The sequence below is a fragment of the Artemia franciscana genome, chromosome 5, assembly GCF_032884065.1.
Source record: "Artemia franciscana chromosome 5, ASM3288406v1, whole genome shotgun sequence".
Taxonomy (NCBI): domain Eukaryota; kingdom Metazoa; phylum Arthropoda; class Branchiopoda; order Anostraca; family Artemiidae; genus Artemia; species Artemia franciscana.
In genome coordinates this window covers 49,386,447-49,405,969 of record NC_088867.1, presented here as the reverse complement: position 1 = coordinate 49,405,969, position 19,523 = coordinate 49,386,447, and the positions used below count along the sequence as shown (strand labels likewise).

The 19,523-nt window shown below is 36.1% G+C and overlaps 1 protein-coding gene across 3 annotated transcripts in view; it reads right to left on the bottom strand.

Annotated features, from left to right (window-relative positions):
* Positions 1-19,523, bottom strand: part of LOC136027528 (zinc finger MYND domain-containing protein 11-like) — a 447,024-nt gene that overhangs the window by 19,867 nt on the left and 407,634 nt on the right. For all 3 annotated transcript variants that reach the window (XM_065704878.1, XM_065704876.1, XM_065704879.1), the window contains exons 2-3: positions 6,912-7,079; positions 1,531-1,637 (exon numbers count right to left, since the gene is read on the bottom strand). In XM_065704878.1, coding sequence (XP_065560950.1) covers positions 1,531-1,637; positions 6,912-7,050 — 246 coding nt within the window. In that variant the 5' untranslated portion in view covers positions 7,051-7,079. The remainder of the gene's footprint in view (positions 1-1,530; positions 1,638-6,911; positions 7,080-19,523) is intronic.

The window sequence follows — 19,523 nt, the reverse complement described above, 5'->3', positions numbered from 1 at the left end:
ATCTCGCCCTAATAAGAAAATACCCTGATTGAAAGCAAAACTTTTGTTTTTCTCCTTTCCATTTTATGTGAGTTGTTTTATTTGGGGCATTACACCAGTAATCAACTACGAGCGGGGGGAGGAGGAGCGATTATAAGATCAGACCTAAAAAAGTTATATAAAACAGGAAAACCAATCAATAGAACATTCTAGGGCTAGTGAATTGCTCATTATCCCATTCGTAATTCTTGAGGTGATACATTGCTTTTAGGACAGTCTACAGAATATGTTTAGAGAATATGTTTACAGAATATGTTTATAGAATATGTTTACAGAATATGTTTAGAGAATATGTTTAGAGAATATGTTTACAGAATATGTCTACAGAATATGTTTACAGAATAAGTTTACCGAATATGTTTACATAATATGTTTACAGAATATGCTTACAGAATATGTTTACGGAATTTGTTTACAGAACATGTCTGTAATTCCAAAAATTACAAGGCTGGATAGATGAAAGTTTTAGATACAAAGAAGTATGAAAAACAAGAAAAAAACAAATAAATGACAGTAAAATTAGTAAAATAGTTAAATTAAATAGTAAATAGTAAAAAAGTAAAATTAAATAGTTGAGAAAACGAGGGTAATATCAGCCAGTGGACAGAAAAGAAGCGAAAATGACAAAAGCATATATTTCGGCATGGACCTCTGTCAAGCCGTCTTCCGTGAAAAAAAATAAACCTTTGGAAGCAACACAATGGAATAAGCTTGAATTATTTTTTTTTTGTCATTTTCACTTCTTTTCTGTCGACTGTCTGTTATTACCCTCATTTTCTTAACTGTTTAATTTTACTAGTTATTTTTTATTTTTTATTCTTTGTCGTACGTCATGCATAGCCAGTGAGTTCTTATAATGATACAAAGAATTGCCCCTGATATTTCTCCGCGTTCTATACACCTTATTGCAACCAATTACAATCGAGTTTTGTCAGTAATTCTTAGCAAAAATTCAGCAATATTTTCTTAGTCTGCTTCTTCTAAAGTAAATGATCTCGATATTTTTTCCATCCGATTTCATGGCATAAAGCCTTGCAGCCTATGATATTATGAAGGCAAACATTGTGGTAAAATCTGAATAATAGGGTAGAACAGCAGCTAATCAAAAATAGTATAAAATCAGTAATATTTTCTAAGTCTGCTTCTTCTAAAGTAAATGATCTCGACATTTTTCCATCCAATTTCATGGCATAAAACCTTGCAGCCTACGATATCATGAAGGCTACCATTGTGGTAAAATCTGAATAGTAGGGTAGAACAGTAGCTAATCAAGATTAGTATAAATTCAGCAATATTTTCTAAGTCTGCTTCTTCTAAAGTAAATGATCTCGGCATTTTTTCCATCCCATTCCATGGCATAAAACCTTGCAGCCTATGCTATCATGATTATGCCCGAGTCGCTGAGAACATGTAAAATTTGTTTATTGGATAAGTAGCCAAACGAGGTCAAAACGCATTTTCTTTTTTTTTAGTATGAAACTATTTATTTACCTCCATATTTGGCATTCTATAAGAGTCCTGATCAAATTTGCCTCCTTTCTTCTCACAAATAAGCAGACCATCAGCTACTAACATATCCAGATGTGTTCTGACATCCTCTAAAAGAATAAAACAAATAATACCTTTATTTTTCTAAGCATAGATCAGAGCAGTATATGTTTTAGACACAGTGTAGAGCTGCGCAAGTTGAAGGCCACAGCCACCCCAAAAATAAATTTTGAATGAGAGGGAGGGTCTAAGCAACCCCCCCCCCCCCTTCTGCCACCATAAGATATATTATGAGTTCTAAAGGGTATATTGGTGTTCAGTTTTAGAGCACTGGAATCGGACTAAGCTAAATTTGATGAGCCCCAGCCCCTTTTGGAAAATTTAAAAAGATTCAATACCTTAAACATCATTTCGTGTCGACGTCGACTGAGTGTCTCATATGTAAAGGGTTTATTAGCAAATTATTCAAGGAGGCAAATTATTATTGAAAACTATTGAGAATATCTATGATATGATTATAGAATTTGATAGAAAATACAAAGCAATTCTGTCGGCAAAGTTTCCAATCAAAGCGGGTTGCACCACAGGAAATTCCAAGAGCTGTCAAATTGATCAAATGACATTTCTTTTGAGGCGCATTTTGGGCATTTTCCTGGCGGGTATACTAGAACGTTCTTAGGGACAACCCTGAATTTTAAAAAGAAAATTCTACTCCGTTTGATGGAAAAGCAAAATTTAAACTTATTAATGATATAAGTTTCTTTAAAACTAAATATATCTGTCTCGAGCACAATCTCCAATCAATTTTAAACTAATCCAATCAATTTAATTCTTTCTTTTATCAATTCTAAATAGTTTGGCCACACAAGCTAAAAAAGCTTATAATGGACGAAATAGGCTGATTCTTTATGGTATAAATAAAAGAAACAAGTTTTTTCAACTGAAAGTAAGGAGCGACATTAAAACTTAAAACGAACAGAAATTGCTTCGTATATGAAAGGGGCTGCTTCCTCATCAGCGCCCCGCTCTTTACGCTAAAGTTTGAATCTTTCTCTCAACTCTTCTTTTTAAAACAGTAAAAAACTTAAGCGTAAAGAGCGCGGCGTTGATGAGGAAGCAGCCCCTTTCATATACGAAGCAATTTCTGTTCGTTTTAAGTTTTAATGTCGCTCCTTACTTTCAGTTGAAAAAACTTGTTTTTTTTATTTAATTTCTGAACGTTTTTGAATCAATGCATGTTTTGATTTTGGCTCTCCGCAGAGAAATAATTATAACGAAATTTGCATTTTTGGGGGGGGCTAAATGGCTTTTTCATAATTTTGATCGAATGATTTTGAGAAAAAAAGAGCGGAGGAGGAAGCCTAGTTGCCCTCCAATTTTTTGGTTAATAAAAAAGGCAACTAGAACTTTTAATTTTTTACGAATCTTTTTATTAGTGAAAGATATACGTAACTTATAAACTAGCTTACGAAAAAATGAGCCCTCTTGCGACATTCTAGGACCACTTGGTCGATACGATGACCCCTGGGGAAAAAAAACAAACAAACAAATAAACACGCACCCGTGATTTGTCTTCTGGCAAAAAATACAAAATTCCACTTTTTGTAGATAGGAGCTTGAAACTTCTACAGTATGGTTTTCTGATACGCTGAATCTGATGGTGTCCTTTTCGTTAAGATCCTACGACTTTTAGGGGGTGTTTCCCCCTATTTTCCTAAATGAGGCAAATTTTCTCAGGCTCGTAAATTTTGATGGGTAAGACTAAACTTGATGAAACTTATATATTTAAAATCAGCATTAAAATGCGATTCTTTTGATGTAGCTATCGAAATCAAAATTCAATTTTTTAGAGTTTTGGTTACTATTGAGCCGGGTCGCTCCTTATTACAGTTCGTTACCACGAACTGTTTGATATATTATAAAAATTATTTTCCTAACAAAACTTCCGCAAAAAAAAAAAAATTGCTGGTTTAAACTTGGCAAACTTGGTTTAGAAACCTAAAAAATATTTCAAATCCCGCTATTAAAGTCCTTTGTCATCTTATGTTAAGCCCTTCGATAGAAAAAGTTCGATAACATTTTTATTGTTTGTCTATGGGAACTATTTATTTAACAACTTGAGCAGAACAGAATTTACTGACATTTACTGAACAGACGAACAGAAATTACTCCGTATATGAAATGAGTTGTCCCCTCCGCACTCCCTCGCTCTTTACGCTAAAGCTTTAAATTGTTTTAAAAAGTAGAATTGTGGCAGAGTCAAACTTTAGCGTAAAGAGCGAGGGATTGCGGAGGGGACAACTCATTTCATATACGGAGTAATTTCTGCTCGTTTTAACTTTTAATGTCGCTCCTTACTTTCAGCTAAAAAATTAGTTTTTTTTATTTAATTTCTGAACGTTTTTGAATTAATGCATGTTTGGTGTTGGCTCTCCGCACATAAATTATTAAAATGAAATTTGTATATTAATTCTTTATTTGGCTAAATGGCTTTCTCTTAGTTTTGATCAGACGATTTTGAGAAATAAGGGGTGGAGAAGGAGGCCTAGTTGCCCTCCAATTTTTCTGTTACTTAAAAAGGCAACTAGAACTTTTAATTTTTAACGAACGTTTTTATTAGTAAAAAATATACGTAACTTAAGAATTAACTTACATAACAAACTTTCATAACCTTATATTTTTATTATGTATACGAGGGGATTTGTACCCTCGTTAATACCTCGTTCTTTACACTAAATCGTAAGTTTTGTCCCAATTCTTTAAGAATGACCCCTTAAAGAATAAATAGTTGAAATTACTAAAAATACTTTAGCATAAAGAGCAAGGTATTTATCTCCTCCTAAATACCTCGCTCTTTATGCTAAAGTATTTTTAGAACCCCTCATATGCGTAATAATCTCTGTTCGTTTTAAGTTTCAATGCTACTTCTTCCTTTCATTTGAAAAAACGTTTTCATGTTTATTTTTCATTGTTTTCTTATAGTAATGCTAGAGAATCCTGCGCCCTTGTCATTGAATTTTTCTTCCCCATGACAGATTCCTCCAAAGAAAGATCCTCCAACATAGCCCCCTCTCCTCAGCCCCACCCCCAAACAAAATAAAATCCCCCTGAAAACGTCTGTACACTTCCCAATAACCATTACTATATGTAAACACTGGTCAAAGTTTGTAACTTGCAGCCCCTCCCTCAGGGATTGTGGGGGAGTAAGTCATCCCCAAAGACATAGTTATTATGGTTTTCGACTATGCTGAACAAAATGGCTATCTCAAAATTTTGATCTGTTGACTTTGGGAAAAAAATGAGCGTGGGAGGGGGCCTAGATGCCCTCCAATTTTTTTGGTCACTTAAAAAGGACACTAGAACTTTTCATTTCCGTTAGAATGAGCCCTCTTGCGACATTCTAGGACCACTTGGTCGATACGATGACCCCTGGGAAAAAGAACAAAAAAAAAAAAACAAATAAACACGCACCCGTGATTTGTCTTCTGGCAAAAAATACAAAATTCCACATTTTTGTAGATAGGAGCTTGAAACTTCTACAGTATGGTTCTCTGATACGCTGAATCTGATGGTGTCATTTTCGTTAAGATCCTACGACTTTTAGGGGGTGTTTCCCCCTATTTTCCTAAATGAGGCAAATTTTCTCAGGCTCGTAACTTTTGATGGGTAAGACTAAACTTGATGAAACTTATATATTTAAAATCAGCATTAAAATGCGATTCTTTTGATGTAGCAATTGATATCTAAATTCAATTTTTTAGAGTTTTGGTTACTCTTGAGCCGGGTCGCTCCTTACTACAGTTCGTTACCACGAACTGTTTGATTGGCTGATTCATAATTTGTGACAATGCGTACTGGCGTACCGCCTAGAGCTTCCTTCACGTACTTTAAACTTTCAATAAAAAGCACTTTTAATTCCCTTTTTAGTTTAGAATTCATTACTGAAAATACACGGTTAATCCAACCCTATTTTACACAAGAAGAAAAGTTTAGACATCTAAAAAAAAATTGTATGTTATATATGTCTTTAAAACACAAATATTTTTGCTTAGTGACTAGGGAAATGACTTAGTTTTAGGATAAGCTTAAAAGAAGAAAAAAGCTGATTAAGTGTTAGAACTACTTTAATATTCAGTATATAAACATATATTGAAAAATTTCATCCGGAAGATAAAATATATCAAAATATATGTCGAAGAAGGAAGAGATGGACCCTATTTATTAAGCTTAAAACGGGTCACATATTGAAAAGGCCTGTAGTTGTGTTGAAGAGTAAAGTGGGAGCCGTACTACGTGATAGTAAAACTTGAAACTTATATCGTTTTTGGCAAGAAATTTTTAAACTATAAACTGTAAATGAAAAATGAATCAGTGCTTCATGAGCTTCGAGGCACTGGGCACTCCAATGTGTAATAACTATGACTTCAAACTTGGGAGCTATTTTTGGTGGTCACTCGTTTTTTAAGAATTGAGTGTCCAGCATAAGTCTCATTCGGAAGGGGCGAGGAGTGGGCAGTTGCCCCCCAATAGTTTTGACAAAATATATTCTATTAAATTAACCTAAAAATGATAATTGGTGAGAAATTGGTTTATGTTAATACAGGTTCATTTATTTGTGTGTTTGTTTACATGTTATTACTAATGAGAAAAGGGAATACTTAATAGGAAACTTAAAATACTATTAAATGACAGCGAAATGCAAATTCACAACAAGAAAGAAGAACGGTTACGGGGGATGAATTTTTTTCTTTGCCATAGTCTTGATCCAGATAGTCCCAGAGAAAAAATTAACATTTTCTATAAGTATTAGTATATCCTCCCCTCAACGTCTGGGGAAATCAATGCCCAAAACACATTTTCTCTTCAATCCACTGTTGAAAAATTCTTGAAAATCCCCAGCAATATCTGTATCGGCATGCAAGAATGTAGGTTACAGCGTAGAGCAAGCATACATAGGAGACAGAATGGTTACCTAATATGACAGCATAGTACCACCTTGAAAAAAAGAAAAATAGTTGCAAAAGTGGACTTCCGTCAAATTCCCCCCCCCCTCGCATCACAAATATTCTGACATTCCCTATCTCATATGGTATGAACCTGTGTACACTGTGTACAGATATAGGGTTTTGAAATTTTGAGAAGTAGGTGTTGCTTAAATATAAATAATATTGGAAAGTTCGTCCGGGTAGGTATGAGATATCGTGAAGATTTTCTTAAATAGTTAGTTTTAGTGCCTTTTCAGTCTATGTTTTGTTGCTGTATTTTTTCGCTTGTTTTGTGTATGTCACCATGGCCCAATTGGGCTTTCATGTGAATAATTCTATCTAATCTATCTATAAGCTGCTATGTAAAGATTAGCATTAAAGATCATTAAAATATCTTACCTTCACTCATTTCATGCTGTTTCAGAAGAGTTTTACTAATCTGTTCAATGCCAACACCTTGTTTTCTAAGGCCAGCAATAGCATCCCAGAACCACTGAGCAATATGACTTGTGCTTTGTCTACGAATCACAGGATCCATATTTCTCCTTTCAATAGAAGTTCAGATTTCTAAAAGATTTTTCAACTGATTAACATTTCAAAGAAGAACTTTGAGCCACTCATAAGAATTCTCTTGTTTGGACAGAAGTCAGCTGACTTCAAGAACTATCATGATTGGCTAAAATGCATATACTCTCTTATTTTCCTACGAAGTTTTAAAAAGAGGGTTGTACTCCACTCAAACCTCTTTAAGTCGTTATGAGGGTAGTATGTCAATGTGTGAATTTGAGTGAACATCCCCTTTTCCTTTGCAAGAAGAGTCATTTTGGCTTTTCTCTTGATTTTTTTTTTTGTAGGAAATAACTATAAAAGAATCAATAATCCCAAGAACAACTTAAATAGCATAAAACTTGCTTCAGTATCCAAAACAGGATAATTGGAGTCATTTGGCATTAGGCATTAAAGACAATGACAAATATTACATGTTTCTTTTGTAAACAAAAAATAGAGAAAACGTCTGTATAATATATGTTGTGTGCAAAAAACATAGAAAACAAACTAAGACAAACTTAACCAACAAAATGGCAAAAATTTGAATATCAAAAACAAGCAAGTGGTCAAGTTTTTTTTTTATGTGTAAACGAGTCAATAGCCTGACAACATAAATTATTGATAGAGTTAAATTTGAGAGATTTATAAATCCACGATAAAATATATATTATTGCATAAAAGCCATTTGAAGTCAGGTTAACAGTATTAGAAATTTTTTTTACAGCAAACTGTCTTTTGCAAAAACATCATGAATACTAGACTTCTAATTCTATGAGAGTCCAAATACTGTTTTCTTTTCAGTATTTAGAATTACATTTACTTGTATCCAAATACTAAGCTTGGGTCTGCTGTGCCTGTTGTCTCCTTAATACACTTCTCTTGTAAACATGTTTTCAGCTTTCAGCTCTAATTAATACCCCTGTATCTCCTCATTAAAATTATATTTCTTTTTGGTCGTTACAGGTTTGGCTTCGGCACCAAAAAAATTTCCTCTCTGATGCACTGATAAGGATTTAGGGTAGGCTAACCTAGACTATGACATAGTGCTGTAAACAATGCAGATATCAAATGTATAATTTTTTTGCTGGCCATTGTTTTCTAATGTGAGTGAAAATCATGAATTTAATATAATAATATGTTCATGAAATTTCGTGATATATTAGGAGTGTCACTGGCATATCATAATATGATGAATATATATTTTCATGATATATATCCATGATATATTAATGATATTTCATTCAAACAATATTTTATTATATAATATATATATATATATATATATATATATATATATATATATATATATATATATATATATATATATATATATATATATATATATCTACATTTCTAAAATCTAGATTCTCGCTTTGAACTGTAAAAGAAAACCAAATTTTTAAATCCGAATTCTAAATCCTCCTGTAAGCTTTCAACTTTTTCTTGACATCTATAAATCCAAACACCAAACTCTTGTTTGCAATTATGAAATTTGTAATCCAGACAAAAATCCAGTTGTTGATTATGAATAAAAATAAAAAATTAGATTGTAAATGGAAATCAACTTTGACGATCAAACTCTCAATCAAAGAGCCTCTGTTTAAAAATGTCCACACATGAGGACAATCATAAAACCCCAATGTTATTTGCAACCAAAATACTTCTTAAGCACAGTCAGGGTAGAGTGAAGTGTCAGTCACTGACATGCCACCTTGATTAAGGTTCTATCTTAAGCGCACGGATAACTCACAAGAATGGAAACTACACCTATTCTCAAAGGTTATAATAGGGATGTGGCTGAGAACTACAGACCTATTAGTATAGCATCAGCTGTGGGTAAAGTATTGGAAAGTTTTATGAATTCAGCTGTAACTAAGCACCTAGTTTTTAATGAGATGCTCACCTCAAAAGAGCATAGCTTTAGACAAGGGAAATCAACTGAAACTAGCCTCTTAGACGCCTACAAATATGTAACTGAACTTGTTGATCAAAGAGTGGATGTAGATGTTGTGCTTCTTGACTTTGCCCAGGCATTTGATAAAGTCCATCCCAAAAGACTGGAAATAAAGCTGCATGCTATTGGTATTAATTCAGCTGCAACCAGCTAGATAATGGCCTTCATGACAAACAGGAAGCAAGTGGTCAAGGTTCATGGTGATGGAGGCCAATCTTTCTTCTCTGAAACTGCAACAGTCACCAGTGGAGTTCAACAAGGTACTGTGCTTGGGCCAACGTTGTTCAATATCTATATTAATAACGCCCCATATGTACTTCTTACAAAAGACAAAGGGGAGACATGATTATGACTAAGCAATTATTAACCAGAAACAATCCTCCTTCTTACCTCCGACTAGAAACCCTGCAGAGGACTACAGGCCACTCATTGAAATTATTCAAGAGGAGAGCCCAGACACATACAGCAAACCACTTCTTCTGATATAGAATTGTGTCATTCTGGAATTCTTTAAATGATGAGATGGCAACAGCCCCTACCACCAATGTGTTCAAATGGGCAGTTGATTGTGAATGGCTGAATCAACCATGGAAAACAAAATGGGATGCTGCCAATTGGAATCAATGTCATCACTCACCAGCAATATCATAGTATTTACCTTAGTTACTGGACAATGCAATTCAAGGTAGCATCAAGTCTTTCTGTAATTCAAATAGGCTACTTTACTCTAATTTTAAGAACCCATGTCAAAAATAGGAGAGTATTTTCCGAGATCAGGATTAACCTTCACATGTATGTCCAAGATTTGTTTCCAGTGTATTTGAAATGATCAGCATTTTATACATTTTTAGTGTTCAAGCTAATAATGGTCTAATTAAGAAAATCTTAACAAATTCAAAGATGAAACAATTCAATTTATAGTAGGCTATAATAGTAGATTTTACTGTAGCCTTTAACAGATTGTAATAGGTCTGGGTGGTTGGTTAAAACACACCTAATTGATACTAACAATTATGTCTCCAATCTTCTGGTCCAGTGGCACCCTGTTGACATTATACTACTGGATTTGGCAAAGGCATTTGACAAAGTCTGCTGTAAAAGACTCCAAATCAACCTTCAAGTTATTTGGGTGAATGAGGGTGTGGTAGAGTGGGTAAATCAATTTTTAACAGATAGGAAAGAGACAGTTAAAATATTTGAAAGGGATAGAAAGACGTTTTTCTCTGAGGTGGCTGCTGTTGGAAGTGGTGTGCCCCATGGCACAGTATTAAATCCAACTCTATTCAAATATATATATATATATATATATATATATATATATATATATATATATATATATATATATATATATATATATATATATATATATATATATATGTATATATATATATATATATATATATATATATATATATATATATATATATATATATATATATATATATAGCTGTTGGGGTGGCGCTTCGCGCACCAACACCTAGTTGGTGGGGGCGTTTCACGCCCCCCGCGCGCGTAAGTCGTTACGCGCCATTGTAGTTGTGTCCCTGTGTCCCAAATGTGAATATAGATAGATATATATATGTTTTTAACTACGTAAAACTTGCAAATATACAACATTCTTTGCTGTCCCATTGTCTGTGCATATAAATAGATTGTCAGGTTTACTGACTCTTGAACATGCAACATATAAATGTCCATGGGAAAAACAATCCGTATTCAGATCTATGCCTCATTATTCTAATGATTGCCCTTGAGCTTTGTTGATGGTGATTGCTAATCAAACATTCCGTGTCCCAGTTGTCATTTATATATCCCCCTGTGCCCCTGGCGTCCCCGTTGTAGTTGTGTCCTGGTCGTCATTTGTGTCCCGGTGTCCCAGTCTGTAATTTCTCTTTGAGTGTCCCGGTCATCATTTATATTCCCTGTGTCCTGGTTGTCATTTGTGTTCCGGTCTGTAATTTCTCTTCCAACATTCCCTGTGTCCCGGTTGTCATTTATATATCCCCCATGTGTCCCCTGTTGTAGTTGTGGCCCTGTGTCCCGGGCATCATTTATATTCCCTGTGTCCCGGTGTCCCAGTCTGTAATTTCTCTTTGAGTGTCCCGGTCGTAATTTATATTCCCTGTGTCCCGGTCGTCATTTGTGTCCCGGTGTCCCAGTCTGTAATTTCATCAGTTGACAAACAACTTCATAACAACATACAGCTTATAATGACGTCAGTCGACAAACAAGACATCAGTCGACACACAAACATGATGTCAGTTGACAGACACACAAACAAACAACTTATTTATATATATATATATATATATATATATATATATATATATATATATATATATATATATATATATATATATACATATTTATATATATATATATATGTAAATATACATATACTAGCTGTTGGGGTGGCGCTTCGCGCCACCACAACACCTAGTTGGTGGGGGCGCTTCGCCCCCCCAAGCCCCCCGCGCGCGTAAGTCGTTACGCGCCATTGTAGTTGTGTCCCTATGTCCCACCTGTGAATATAGATAGATATATATATATATATATATATATATATATATATATATGTTTTTAACTACGTAAAACTTGCGAATATACAATATTCTTTGCTGTCCCATTGTCTGTCCATATAAATAGATTGTCAGGTTTACCGACTCTTGAACATGCAACATATAATGGTCCATGGGAAAACAATCCGTATTCAGATCTATACCTCATGATTCTAATGATTGCCCTTGAGCTTTGTTGATGGTGATTGCTAATCAACCATTCCCTGTGTCGCCGTCGTCATTTATATATCCCCCTGTGCCCCCCGGCGTCCCCTTTGCAGTTGTGTCCCTGTGTCCCGGTCGTCATTTGTGTCCCGGTGTCCCAGTCTGTGATTTCTCTTTGAGTGTCCCGGGCGTCATTTATATTCCTTGTGTCCCGGTCGTTATTTGTGTCCCGGTCTGTATATACATTCGTTTTTGAATTGGTCTTTTTTTTAGTTTTTAGTTTTTTACCTTTTTTTAGTTTTTTTTTAGTTATACCTCATTATTCTAATGATTGCCCTTGAGCTTTGTTGATGGTGATTGCTAATCGAACATTCTCTGTGTCCCCGTCATCATTTATATATCCCCCTGTGCCCCCCGGCGTCCCCGTTGTAGTTGTGTTCCTGTGTCCCGGTCGTCATTTATATTCCCTGTGTCCCGGTCGTCATTTGTATCCCGTTGTCCCGGTGTGTATATACATTCGTTTTTTTAGTTTTGTTTTTCTCCTTTATTTTTCATTTTCTTCCTTTTTTCTTTTTTAGTTTTTTTAGTTTTTTAGCTTTTTTAGTTTTTTTTTATTAGTATTTAGTTTTTTTTTCTTTTTAGTTTTTTTGTAGTTTTTACCTTTTTTTTTAGTTTTTTTAGTTTTTTTTTACTTATGTCCTGGTCGTCATTTACACTCCCTGTGTCCCGGTCGTCATTTGTATCCCGGTGCTTTGTTGATGGTGATTGCTTATCGAACATTCCTTGTGTCCCGGTCGCTTTCTCTTTGATTGTCGTCATTTATATTCCCTATGTGCCGGTGTCCCGGTCGTCATTTGTGTCCCGGTCTGTAATTTCGTCAGTCGAAAACATGACGTCATTCAACACACAAACATGACGTCACCCGACAGACCCACACACACACAGACAACTTATTTTTATATATATAGAAGATATATATATATCTATCTATATATATAAAAATAAGTTGTCTGTCTGTGTGTCTGTCTGTCAGGTGACGTCATGTTTCTGTGTCGACTGACGTCATGAAGTTAGTTGTCGTCATTTTTGCTATGACGGTGACGTCATTAAAGATATTTAAGACATATATGTTCACGTAGAAATCTATTAATGTTTAAGTTTAAAATGACTGATGAACTTACAATGGCAAAAGCCGATGAAGATGCTCAAAGAGTCTATGCCAAAAAACTTGCTGCTGATAGAGAAAGTCAGAAAAGAAAGCGTGCCGAGGAATCAAAAGAACAGCAAGGAAACAGGCTTGAGGCTGATAGAAAAAGAAAAAACAGAAAGCGTGCGGAGGAATCAAAAGAACAGCAAGGAAAAAGGCTTGAGGCTGATAGAGAAAGAAAGAACAGAAAGCGTGCCGAGGAACTACCAGAGCAACGCGAAATCAGACTTGCTGCTAAAACAGAAAGTGAAAGGAGAAGGCGTGCCGAGGAATCAAAAGAACAGCAAGAAATCAGGCTTGCTGCTGATAGAGAAAGTAAGAAAAGAAAGCGTAACGATGCATCACAAGAACAGCAAGAAATCAGGCTTGCTGCTGATAGAGAAAATAAGAAAAGAAAGCGTGCCGGGAATCAGAGCAACCTGAAAGTTATCGCCTGGCATTCAGGTACAGCCCAGTCGATGATTATAGCTTGAGTAGATGTGTTCAAATCGGGACAATGTCTAAAATTTGTCCCTATTGCAAGGCCTTGAAATTCAATGGTGAAACAATGGGAATGTGTTGCGCCTCAGGAAAAGTTAAACTTCCTCTATTGGCTGCACCACCAGAGCCATTGAAGACTTTCCTTATTGGAACTACGTCAGAATCTCAGCGTTTTTTTGTCACAAATCAGAAAATACAACTCATGTTTCCAAATGTCGTCGTTTGGAGCCCAAATCGAAAATCCAGATCAATTTATGTCTACTTTCAAAGTAAAAGGGCAAATTTATCATAGAGCAGGGTCCCTTCTACCATTCTCAGGCGAGAATCATAAATTTTTACAATTGTACTTCATCAGTGATAGAAATTCTGAATTGAATGCACGTTGCGAAATTTCTCCCAACGTTGAAAGGACAATCGTTTCCCAATTGCAACATCTTTTCCACGAAAATAATAATTTAGTGCGTCTGTTCAAAACAGCCATCGATTTGATGCCTACTGATACGCATAAAATTGTTATTTCCGGACTAAACGCCCCCTGGCCAACATGTTCGTAGATACAATGCTCCAACTATCGACGAAGTGGCAATCGTTATGGTCGGTGATCAGTTTTTACCTCGAGATATTATTCTTCATAAGCGAAACGCTCAGTTGTTAAGAATTGCTGAAACTCATCGATGCTACGATGCCCTACAATATCCTATCATTTTTTGGGATGGAGCCGACGGCTATCACTTTAATATTAAATTGATGAATCCAGCCACTAACAAAGAAATGAATAAGAAATGCAGTGCAATGCATTATTATTCCTATAGGCTAATGATTCGGCAGGATGAAGAAAATTATATTTTAAAATGCCGTGAATTGTTTCACCAATTCGTCGTTGATATGTATGCTAAAATTGAATCAGAACGTTTGCTATATATCCGCCTGAATCAGACCAAGCTCCGCTCTGAACAATACATTCATTTGCGAGATGCAGTTATAAATGATGGTAATACCACAAACGTTGGAAGATTAACAATTTTACCTTCGTCATATGCTGGCAGTCCCCGTCATATGCATGAATATGCTCAAGATGCTGTTGGGTATGTTCGTCTCTATGATCGTCCAGATTTATTTATTACATTTGCATGTAATCAATCTTGGGACGAGATACTGCAGCTTTTATTTCAAGGACAATCGGCGGTTCATAGGCATGACATTACGGCCCGTGTCTTCCGGCAAAAGTTGAAATCACTGATAAACTACATAGTAAAACTTGAAGTGTTTGGGTCAGTGCGATGCTGGATGTACTCAGTGGAATGGCAAAAACGAGGTTTGCCACACGCACATATACTAATCTGGCTACATAAAAAAAAACAATGGAAAACCTAATAGAGGCCACAATCTTGACAGGGCCTTTTGAGGGTGAGGCTGTTCTTATTCCTCGCATTCCCATGATTCCAACGGATCTGCCTTTTCAATTTAAAAGATTGCAATTCCCAATTCGATTAGCATTTGCAATCACCATTAACATAGCTCAAGGTCAATCATTAGAAAAATGTGGTAACGATCTTAATACTGATTGTTTTTCCCATGGACAATTGTACGTTGCATGTTCGAGGGTCGGTAAACCTGACAATCTATTTATATGCAGCGACAATTGGACAGCGAAGAATGTTGTATATTCGCAAGTTTTATGCAGTTAATTTGTATTGTATCTATCTATCTATCTATCTATATAAAAATGAGTTGTGTGTATGCATGTTTGTTTGTTTGTAAAAAGAGCGTTTGCATATGACGTCATTATTAGTACATACGGCTTTGTATATGGACAGACAATGGGAAAGCCAAGAATGTTGTATATTCGCAATTTTTACGTAGTTTGAAACACATATATAAATCTATCTATATTCACAGGTGGGACACAGGGACACAACTACAATGGCGCGTAACTAATATGGCGCGTAACGACTTACGCACGCGGGGGGGCTTGGGGGGCGCGAAGCGCCCCACCAACTAGGTGTATTCATATATCTAGTATTCAATCTATATATATATAGTATTACTATAGTAACTATATATATATAGTATTTATATATATATAGACTAGCTGTTGGGGTGGCGCTTCGCGCCACCCCAACACCTAGTTGGTGGGTCGCTTCGCGCCCCCCAAGCCCCCCCCGCGCGCGTAAGTCGTTACGCGCCATATTAGTTACGCGCCATTGTAGTTGTGTCCCTGTGTCCCACCTGTGAATATAGATAGATTTATATATGTGTTTCAAACTACGTAAAAATTGCGAATATACAACATTCTTGGCTTTCCCATTGTCTGTCCATATACAAAGCCGTATGTACTAATAATGACGTCATATGCAAACGCTCTTTTTACAAACAAACAAACATGCATACACACAACTCGTTTTTATATAGATAGATAGATAGATAGATACAATACAAATTAACTACGTAAAAACTTGTGAATATACAACAGTCTTCGCTGTCCCATTGTCTGTGCGTATAAATAGATTGTCAGGTATACCGACCCTCAAAGATGCAACATACAATTGTACATTGGTAAAGCAATCTGTATTAAGATCTATACCGCATTTTTCTAGTGATTGCCCTTGAGCTTTGTTGATGGTGGTTGCAAATGCTAATCGAATTAGGAATTGCAATCTTTTAAATTGAAAAAGCAGATCCGTTGGAATCATGGGAATGCGAGGAATAAGAACAGCCTCACCCTCATAAGGCCCTGTCAAGATTGTGGCCTCTATTAGGTTTTCCATTGTTTTTTTTACGGCAAGTCGCGTGCCATTGCAAAGCTTTGGTGGGTTGATATTTCTTAAAAGTATTATTGGTACGCCTATTTTTAGTTGTAGCACGTGTGGTGGAAACCCTGAAGGATCTATGGAATTTAAAAATTCAGATGGATAATTAACCGCTTCATTTGGTTCCAAAATACAAATTAACTGCGTAAAACTTGCGAATATACAACATTCTTCGCTGTCCAATTGTCGCTGCATATAAATAGATTGTCAGGTTTACCGACCCTCGAACATGCAACGTACAATTGTCCATGGGAAAAACAATCAGTATTAAGATCTATACCACATTTTTCTAATGATTGACCTTGAGCTTTGTTAATGGTGATTGCAAATGCTAATCGAATTGGTAATTGCAATCTTTTAAATTGAAAAGGCAGATCCGTTGGAATCATGGGAATGCGAGGAATAAGAACAGTCTCACCCTCAAAAGGCCCTGTCAAGATTGTGGCCTCTATTAGGTTTTCCATTGTTTTTTTTTACGGCAAGTCGAGTGCCATTGCAAAGCTTTGGTGGGTTTATATTCCTTAAAAGTATTATTGGTACGCCTATTTTTAGTTGTAGCACGTGTGGTGGAAACCCTGAAAGATCTATGGAATTTAAAAATTCAGATGGATAATTAACCGCTTCATTTGGTTCCAAAACTGTGTCGACTGACTTGTAAAGGACTGCCTGGTCTCGAATCTTGGTCAAAACAATATTGTTGATTTCGTGGACGTCTATATTTTTGGGTGCGAGAATCGCTCTTTCACTTAGCCATTTATTATTTTTATAATTTTTTAGAATATTCGGAAATACTTTTTCAATCAATTCATCTTTGGACGTCACTAAATTACAGAAATCAGCAGGTAGTTGTATACGTCCTGAAATTGAGTCTACTGGGAGCTTTCCGTTTCCCATTGCCAGCAATTGATCTGAAAATGTTTGACCAGAGTCGTCGTTTTGCAATCGGACACGCATATTTGTAGTTAATTTTAATGTTTTTACGTGTGCCCATAAATTAGAATTTTTCAGGCAAGCATTCATTTCGTCTGCAGGAGTTGATCTAGGTATTATAGGTAATGTTTGCCTGAAATCTCCCGCAAGCAATATTAATGTGCTGCACAAGGGTTTCGACTTCCCTCGCAAATCTTTCAAGCATTGATCCAGAGCCTCGAGCGATTTTTTCTGTGCCATTGTGCACTCATCCCAAATAATAAGTTTGCATTGCTGCAATACTTTACCCATCCCAGATGATTTGGAAATATTGCACGTGGGAGTTTCTGTAGAATGCAAGTTCAGAGGCAATTTCAAAGCGGAATGAGCAGTTCTTCCACCAGGCAGCAATGTTGCGGCTATTCCGGACGACGCAATTGCCAACGCTATATCATTTTTTGATCGAATTGATGCCAGAATCAGTTTTATCACAAACGTTTAACCAGTACCTCCTGGCGCATCCAAAAAGAAAATTTCTCCAACGTTGTTATCGACACAATGCATTATCGTATCATAAATGTCTTTTTGTTCCGACGTTAACTTGGAAATGTTATTTTGTACATACGACAATAGATCACTCGTACTGTAACTTTGTTCACGATCCAATTCTACACATGTCGTAACAGCAGCGATACGGTTAGGTGAAGGCATTCCCAAATCCTGAAGAGGTTTGTTTGCCATACTTACGCACAAATCTTCTATAACAACTAAAGTGTAGTTATAAATTTCTGATGTAAAATCAAAAGTCATATCTGACGTCTCTAACTGTTTTCGATGGAGTATATCTTCGGACATTTTTGACTTATATTTTTCCCGTAACTCTGTAGGAGCTGATGGAGAGCAAGTTGTTAAAATCATGCCAAACAATGCACGAATTTGACTTGGGGTTGACGTTTCGCACGCGTCATTGATGCAGTTATCCCAGCGTTGATCATTCTCCAATAAATTCAGAGCTTGGCATGCACTACGGTAAGTGTCATGTATAGTACCATTTACAGTCCTCAAATACTCAAAGGATGTCGGACCGGGTACATTCACCAAAAGCAGGCATAGAAAGAAGCATTCATGTTGATTGGGGTGAACGGTGTAGAGTCCTCCTATCGTGGTATCTTTGAAGATGGTAGGTTGGCCGTCGACTGACTTACCCTGTTTTCGACGTTCAAATACTTTATTTTTAGTATTCCACGTGTAATACGAAGGCACTTCAGTATACAGCAGTTTTTTTGCAAAAGAATCATTTTTGCAAAGCGAAAAAAAAGCTGTTAATGTTGTATCCGGTGGATTCAGGACTCTTTGTTGCACGTTGGTTTCCGTGAAATAAACACGTTGACCATTCTGTAAATGTACCGCTAAGTGAACAACAGCTGGACTACGTTCATGTATCGGAAAATGAAAGAATTCGCCAAACAGCTTCATTACTGCTTATGTATCTTCCAGCCTGATATTCTACGATTTCATCGAAATCTTTGATTTCGGGCTGCAAGCCAAAAACTGCCATGTCACTGCCTTTGTTGACGTATTTACATATGTATTTGATTGCCTTACGGAGTTACAGTATTCAACGTTTATGTGTGCATTAAATGTTTTTGATAATAATGGGGAATATGGAACAACCCACTGGTTATCTACTTTGATGGTGGTACCGTTACGCTTCTTTATTATTGCTGTTTTACCGCCATCTTCAGTAGATCTTCTTCTATATTGTGGGTAACCATCATTGCCAGTAATTGTGTTTGATACTAAAAGTCGAGGATATTGCTTTGTGCACCTTCCTTTGGCCATGCATGGTGAATTTTCGTTCAGTGCACTGCAAGGTCCATGTATCATATTTTTTACAATAATATCATGTAACCCCTTATCGACATTTTTATCAGGTATTTCAGCGGAAATCACATCATCAATTTCGTTCGAAGTAATTTTTTTATGTAGCCAGATTAGTATATGTGCGTGTGGCAAACCTCGTTTTTGCCATTCCACTGAGTACATCCAGCATCGCACTGACCCAAACGCTTCAAGTTTTACAATGTAGTTTATCAGTGATTTCAACTTTTGCCGGAAGACACGGGCCGTAATGTCATGCCTATGAACCGCCGATTGTCCTTGAAGTAAAAGCTGCAGTATCTCGTCCCAAGATTGATTACATGTAAATGTAATAAATAAATCTGGACGACCATAGAGACAAACATACGCAATAGCATCTTGAGCATATTCATGCATATGACAGGGACTGCCAGCATATGACGAAGGTAAAATTGTTAATCTTCCAACGTTTTTGGTATTACCGTCATTTATAACTGCATCTCGCAAATGAATGTATTG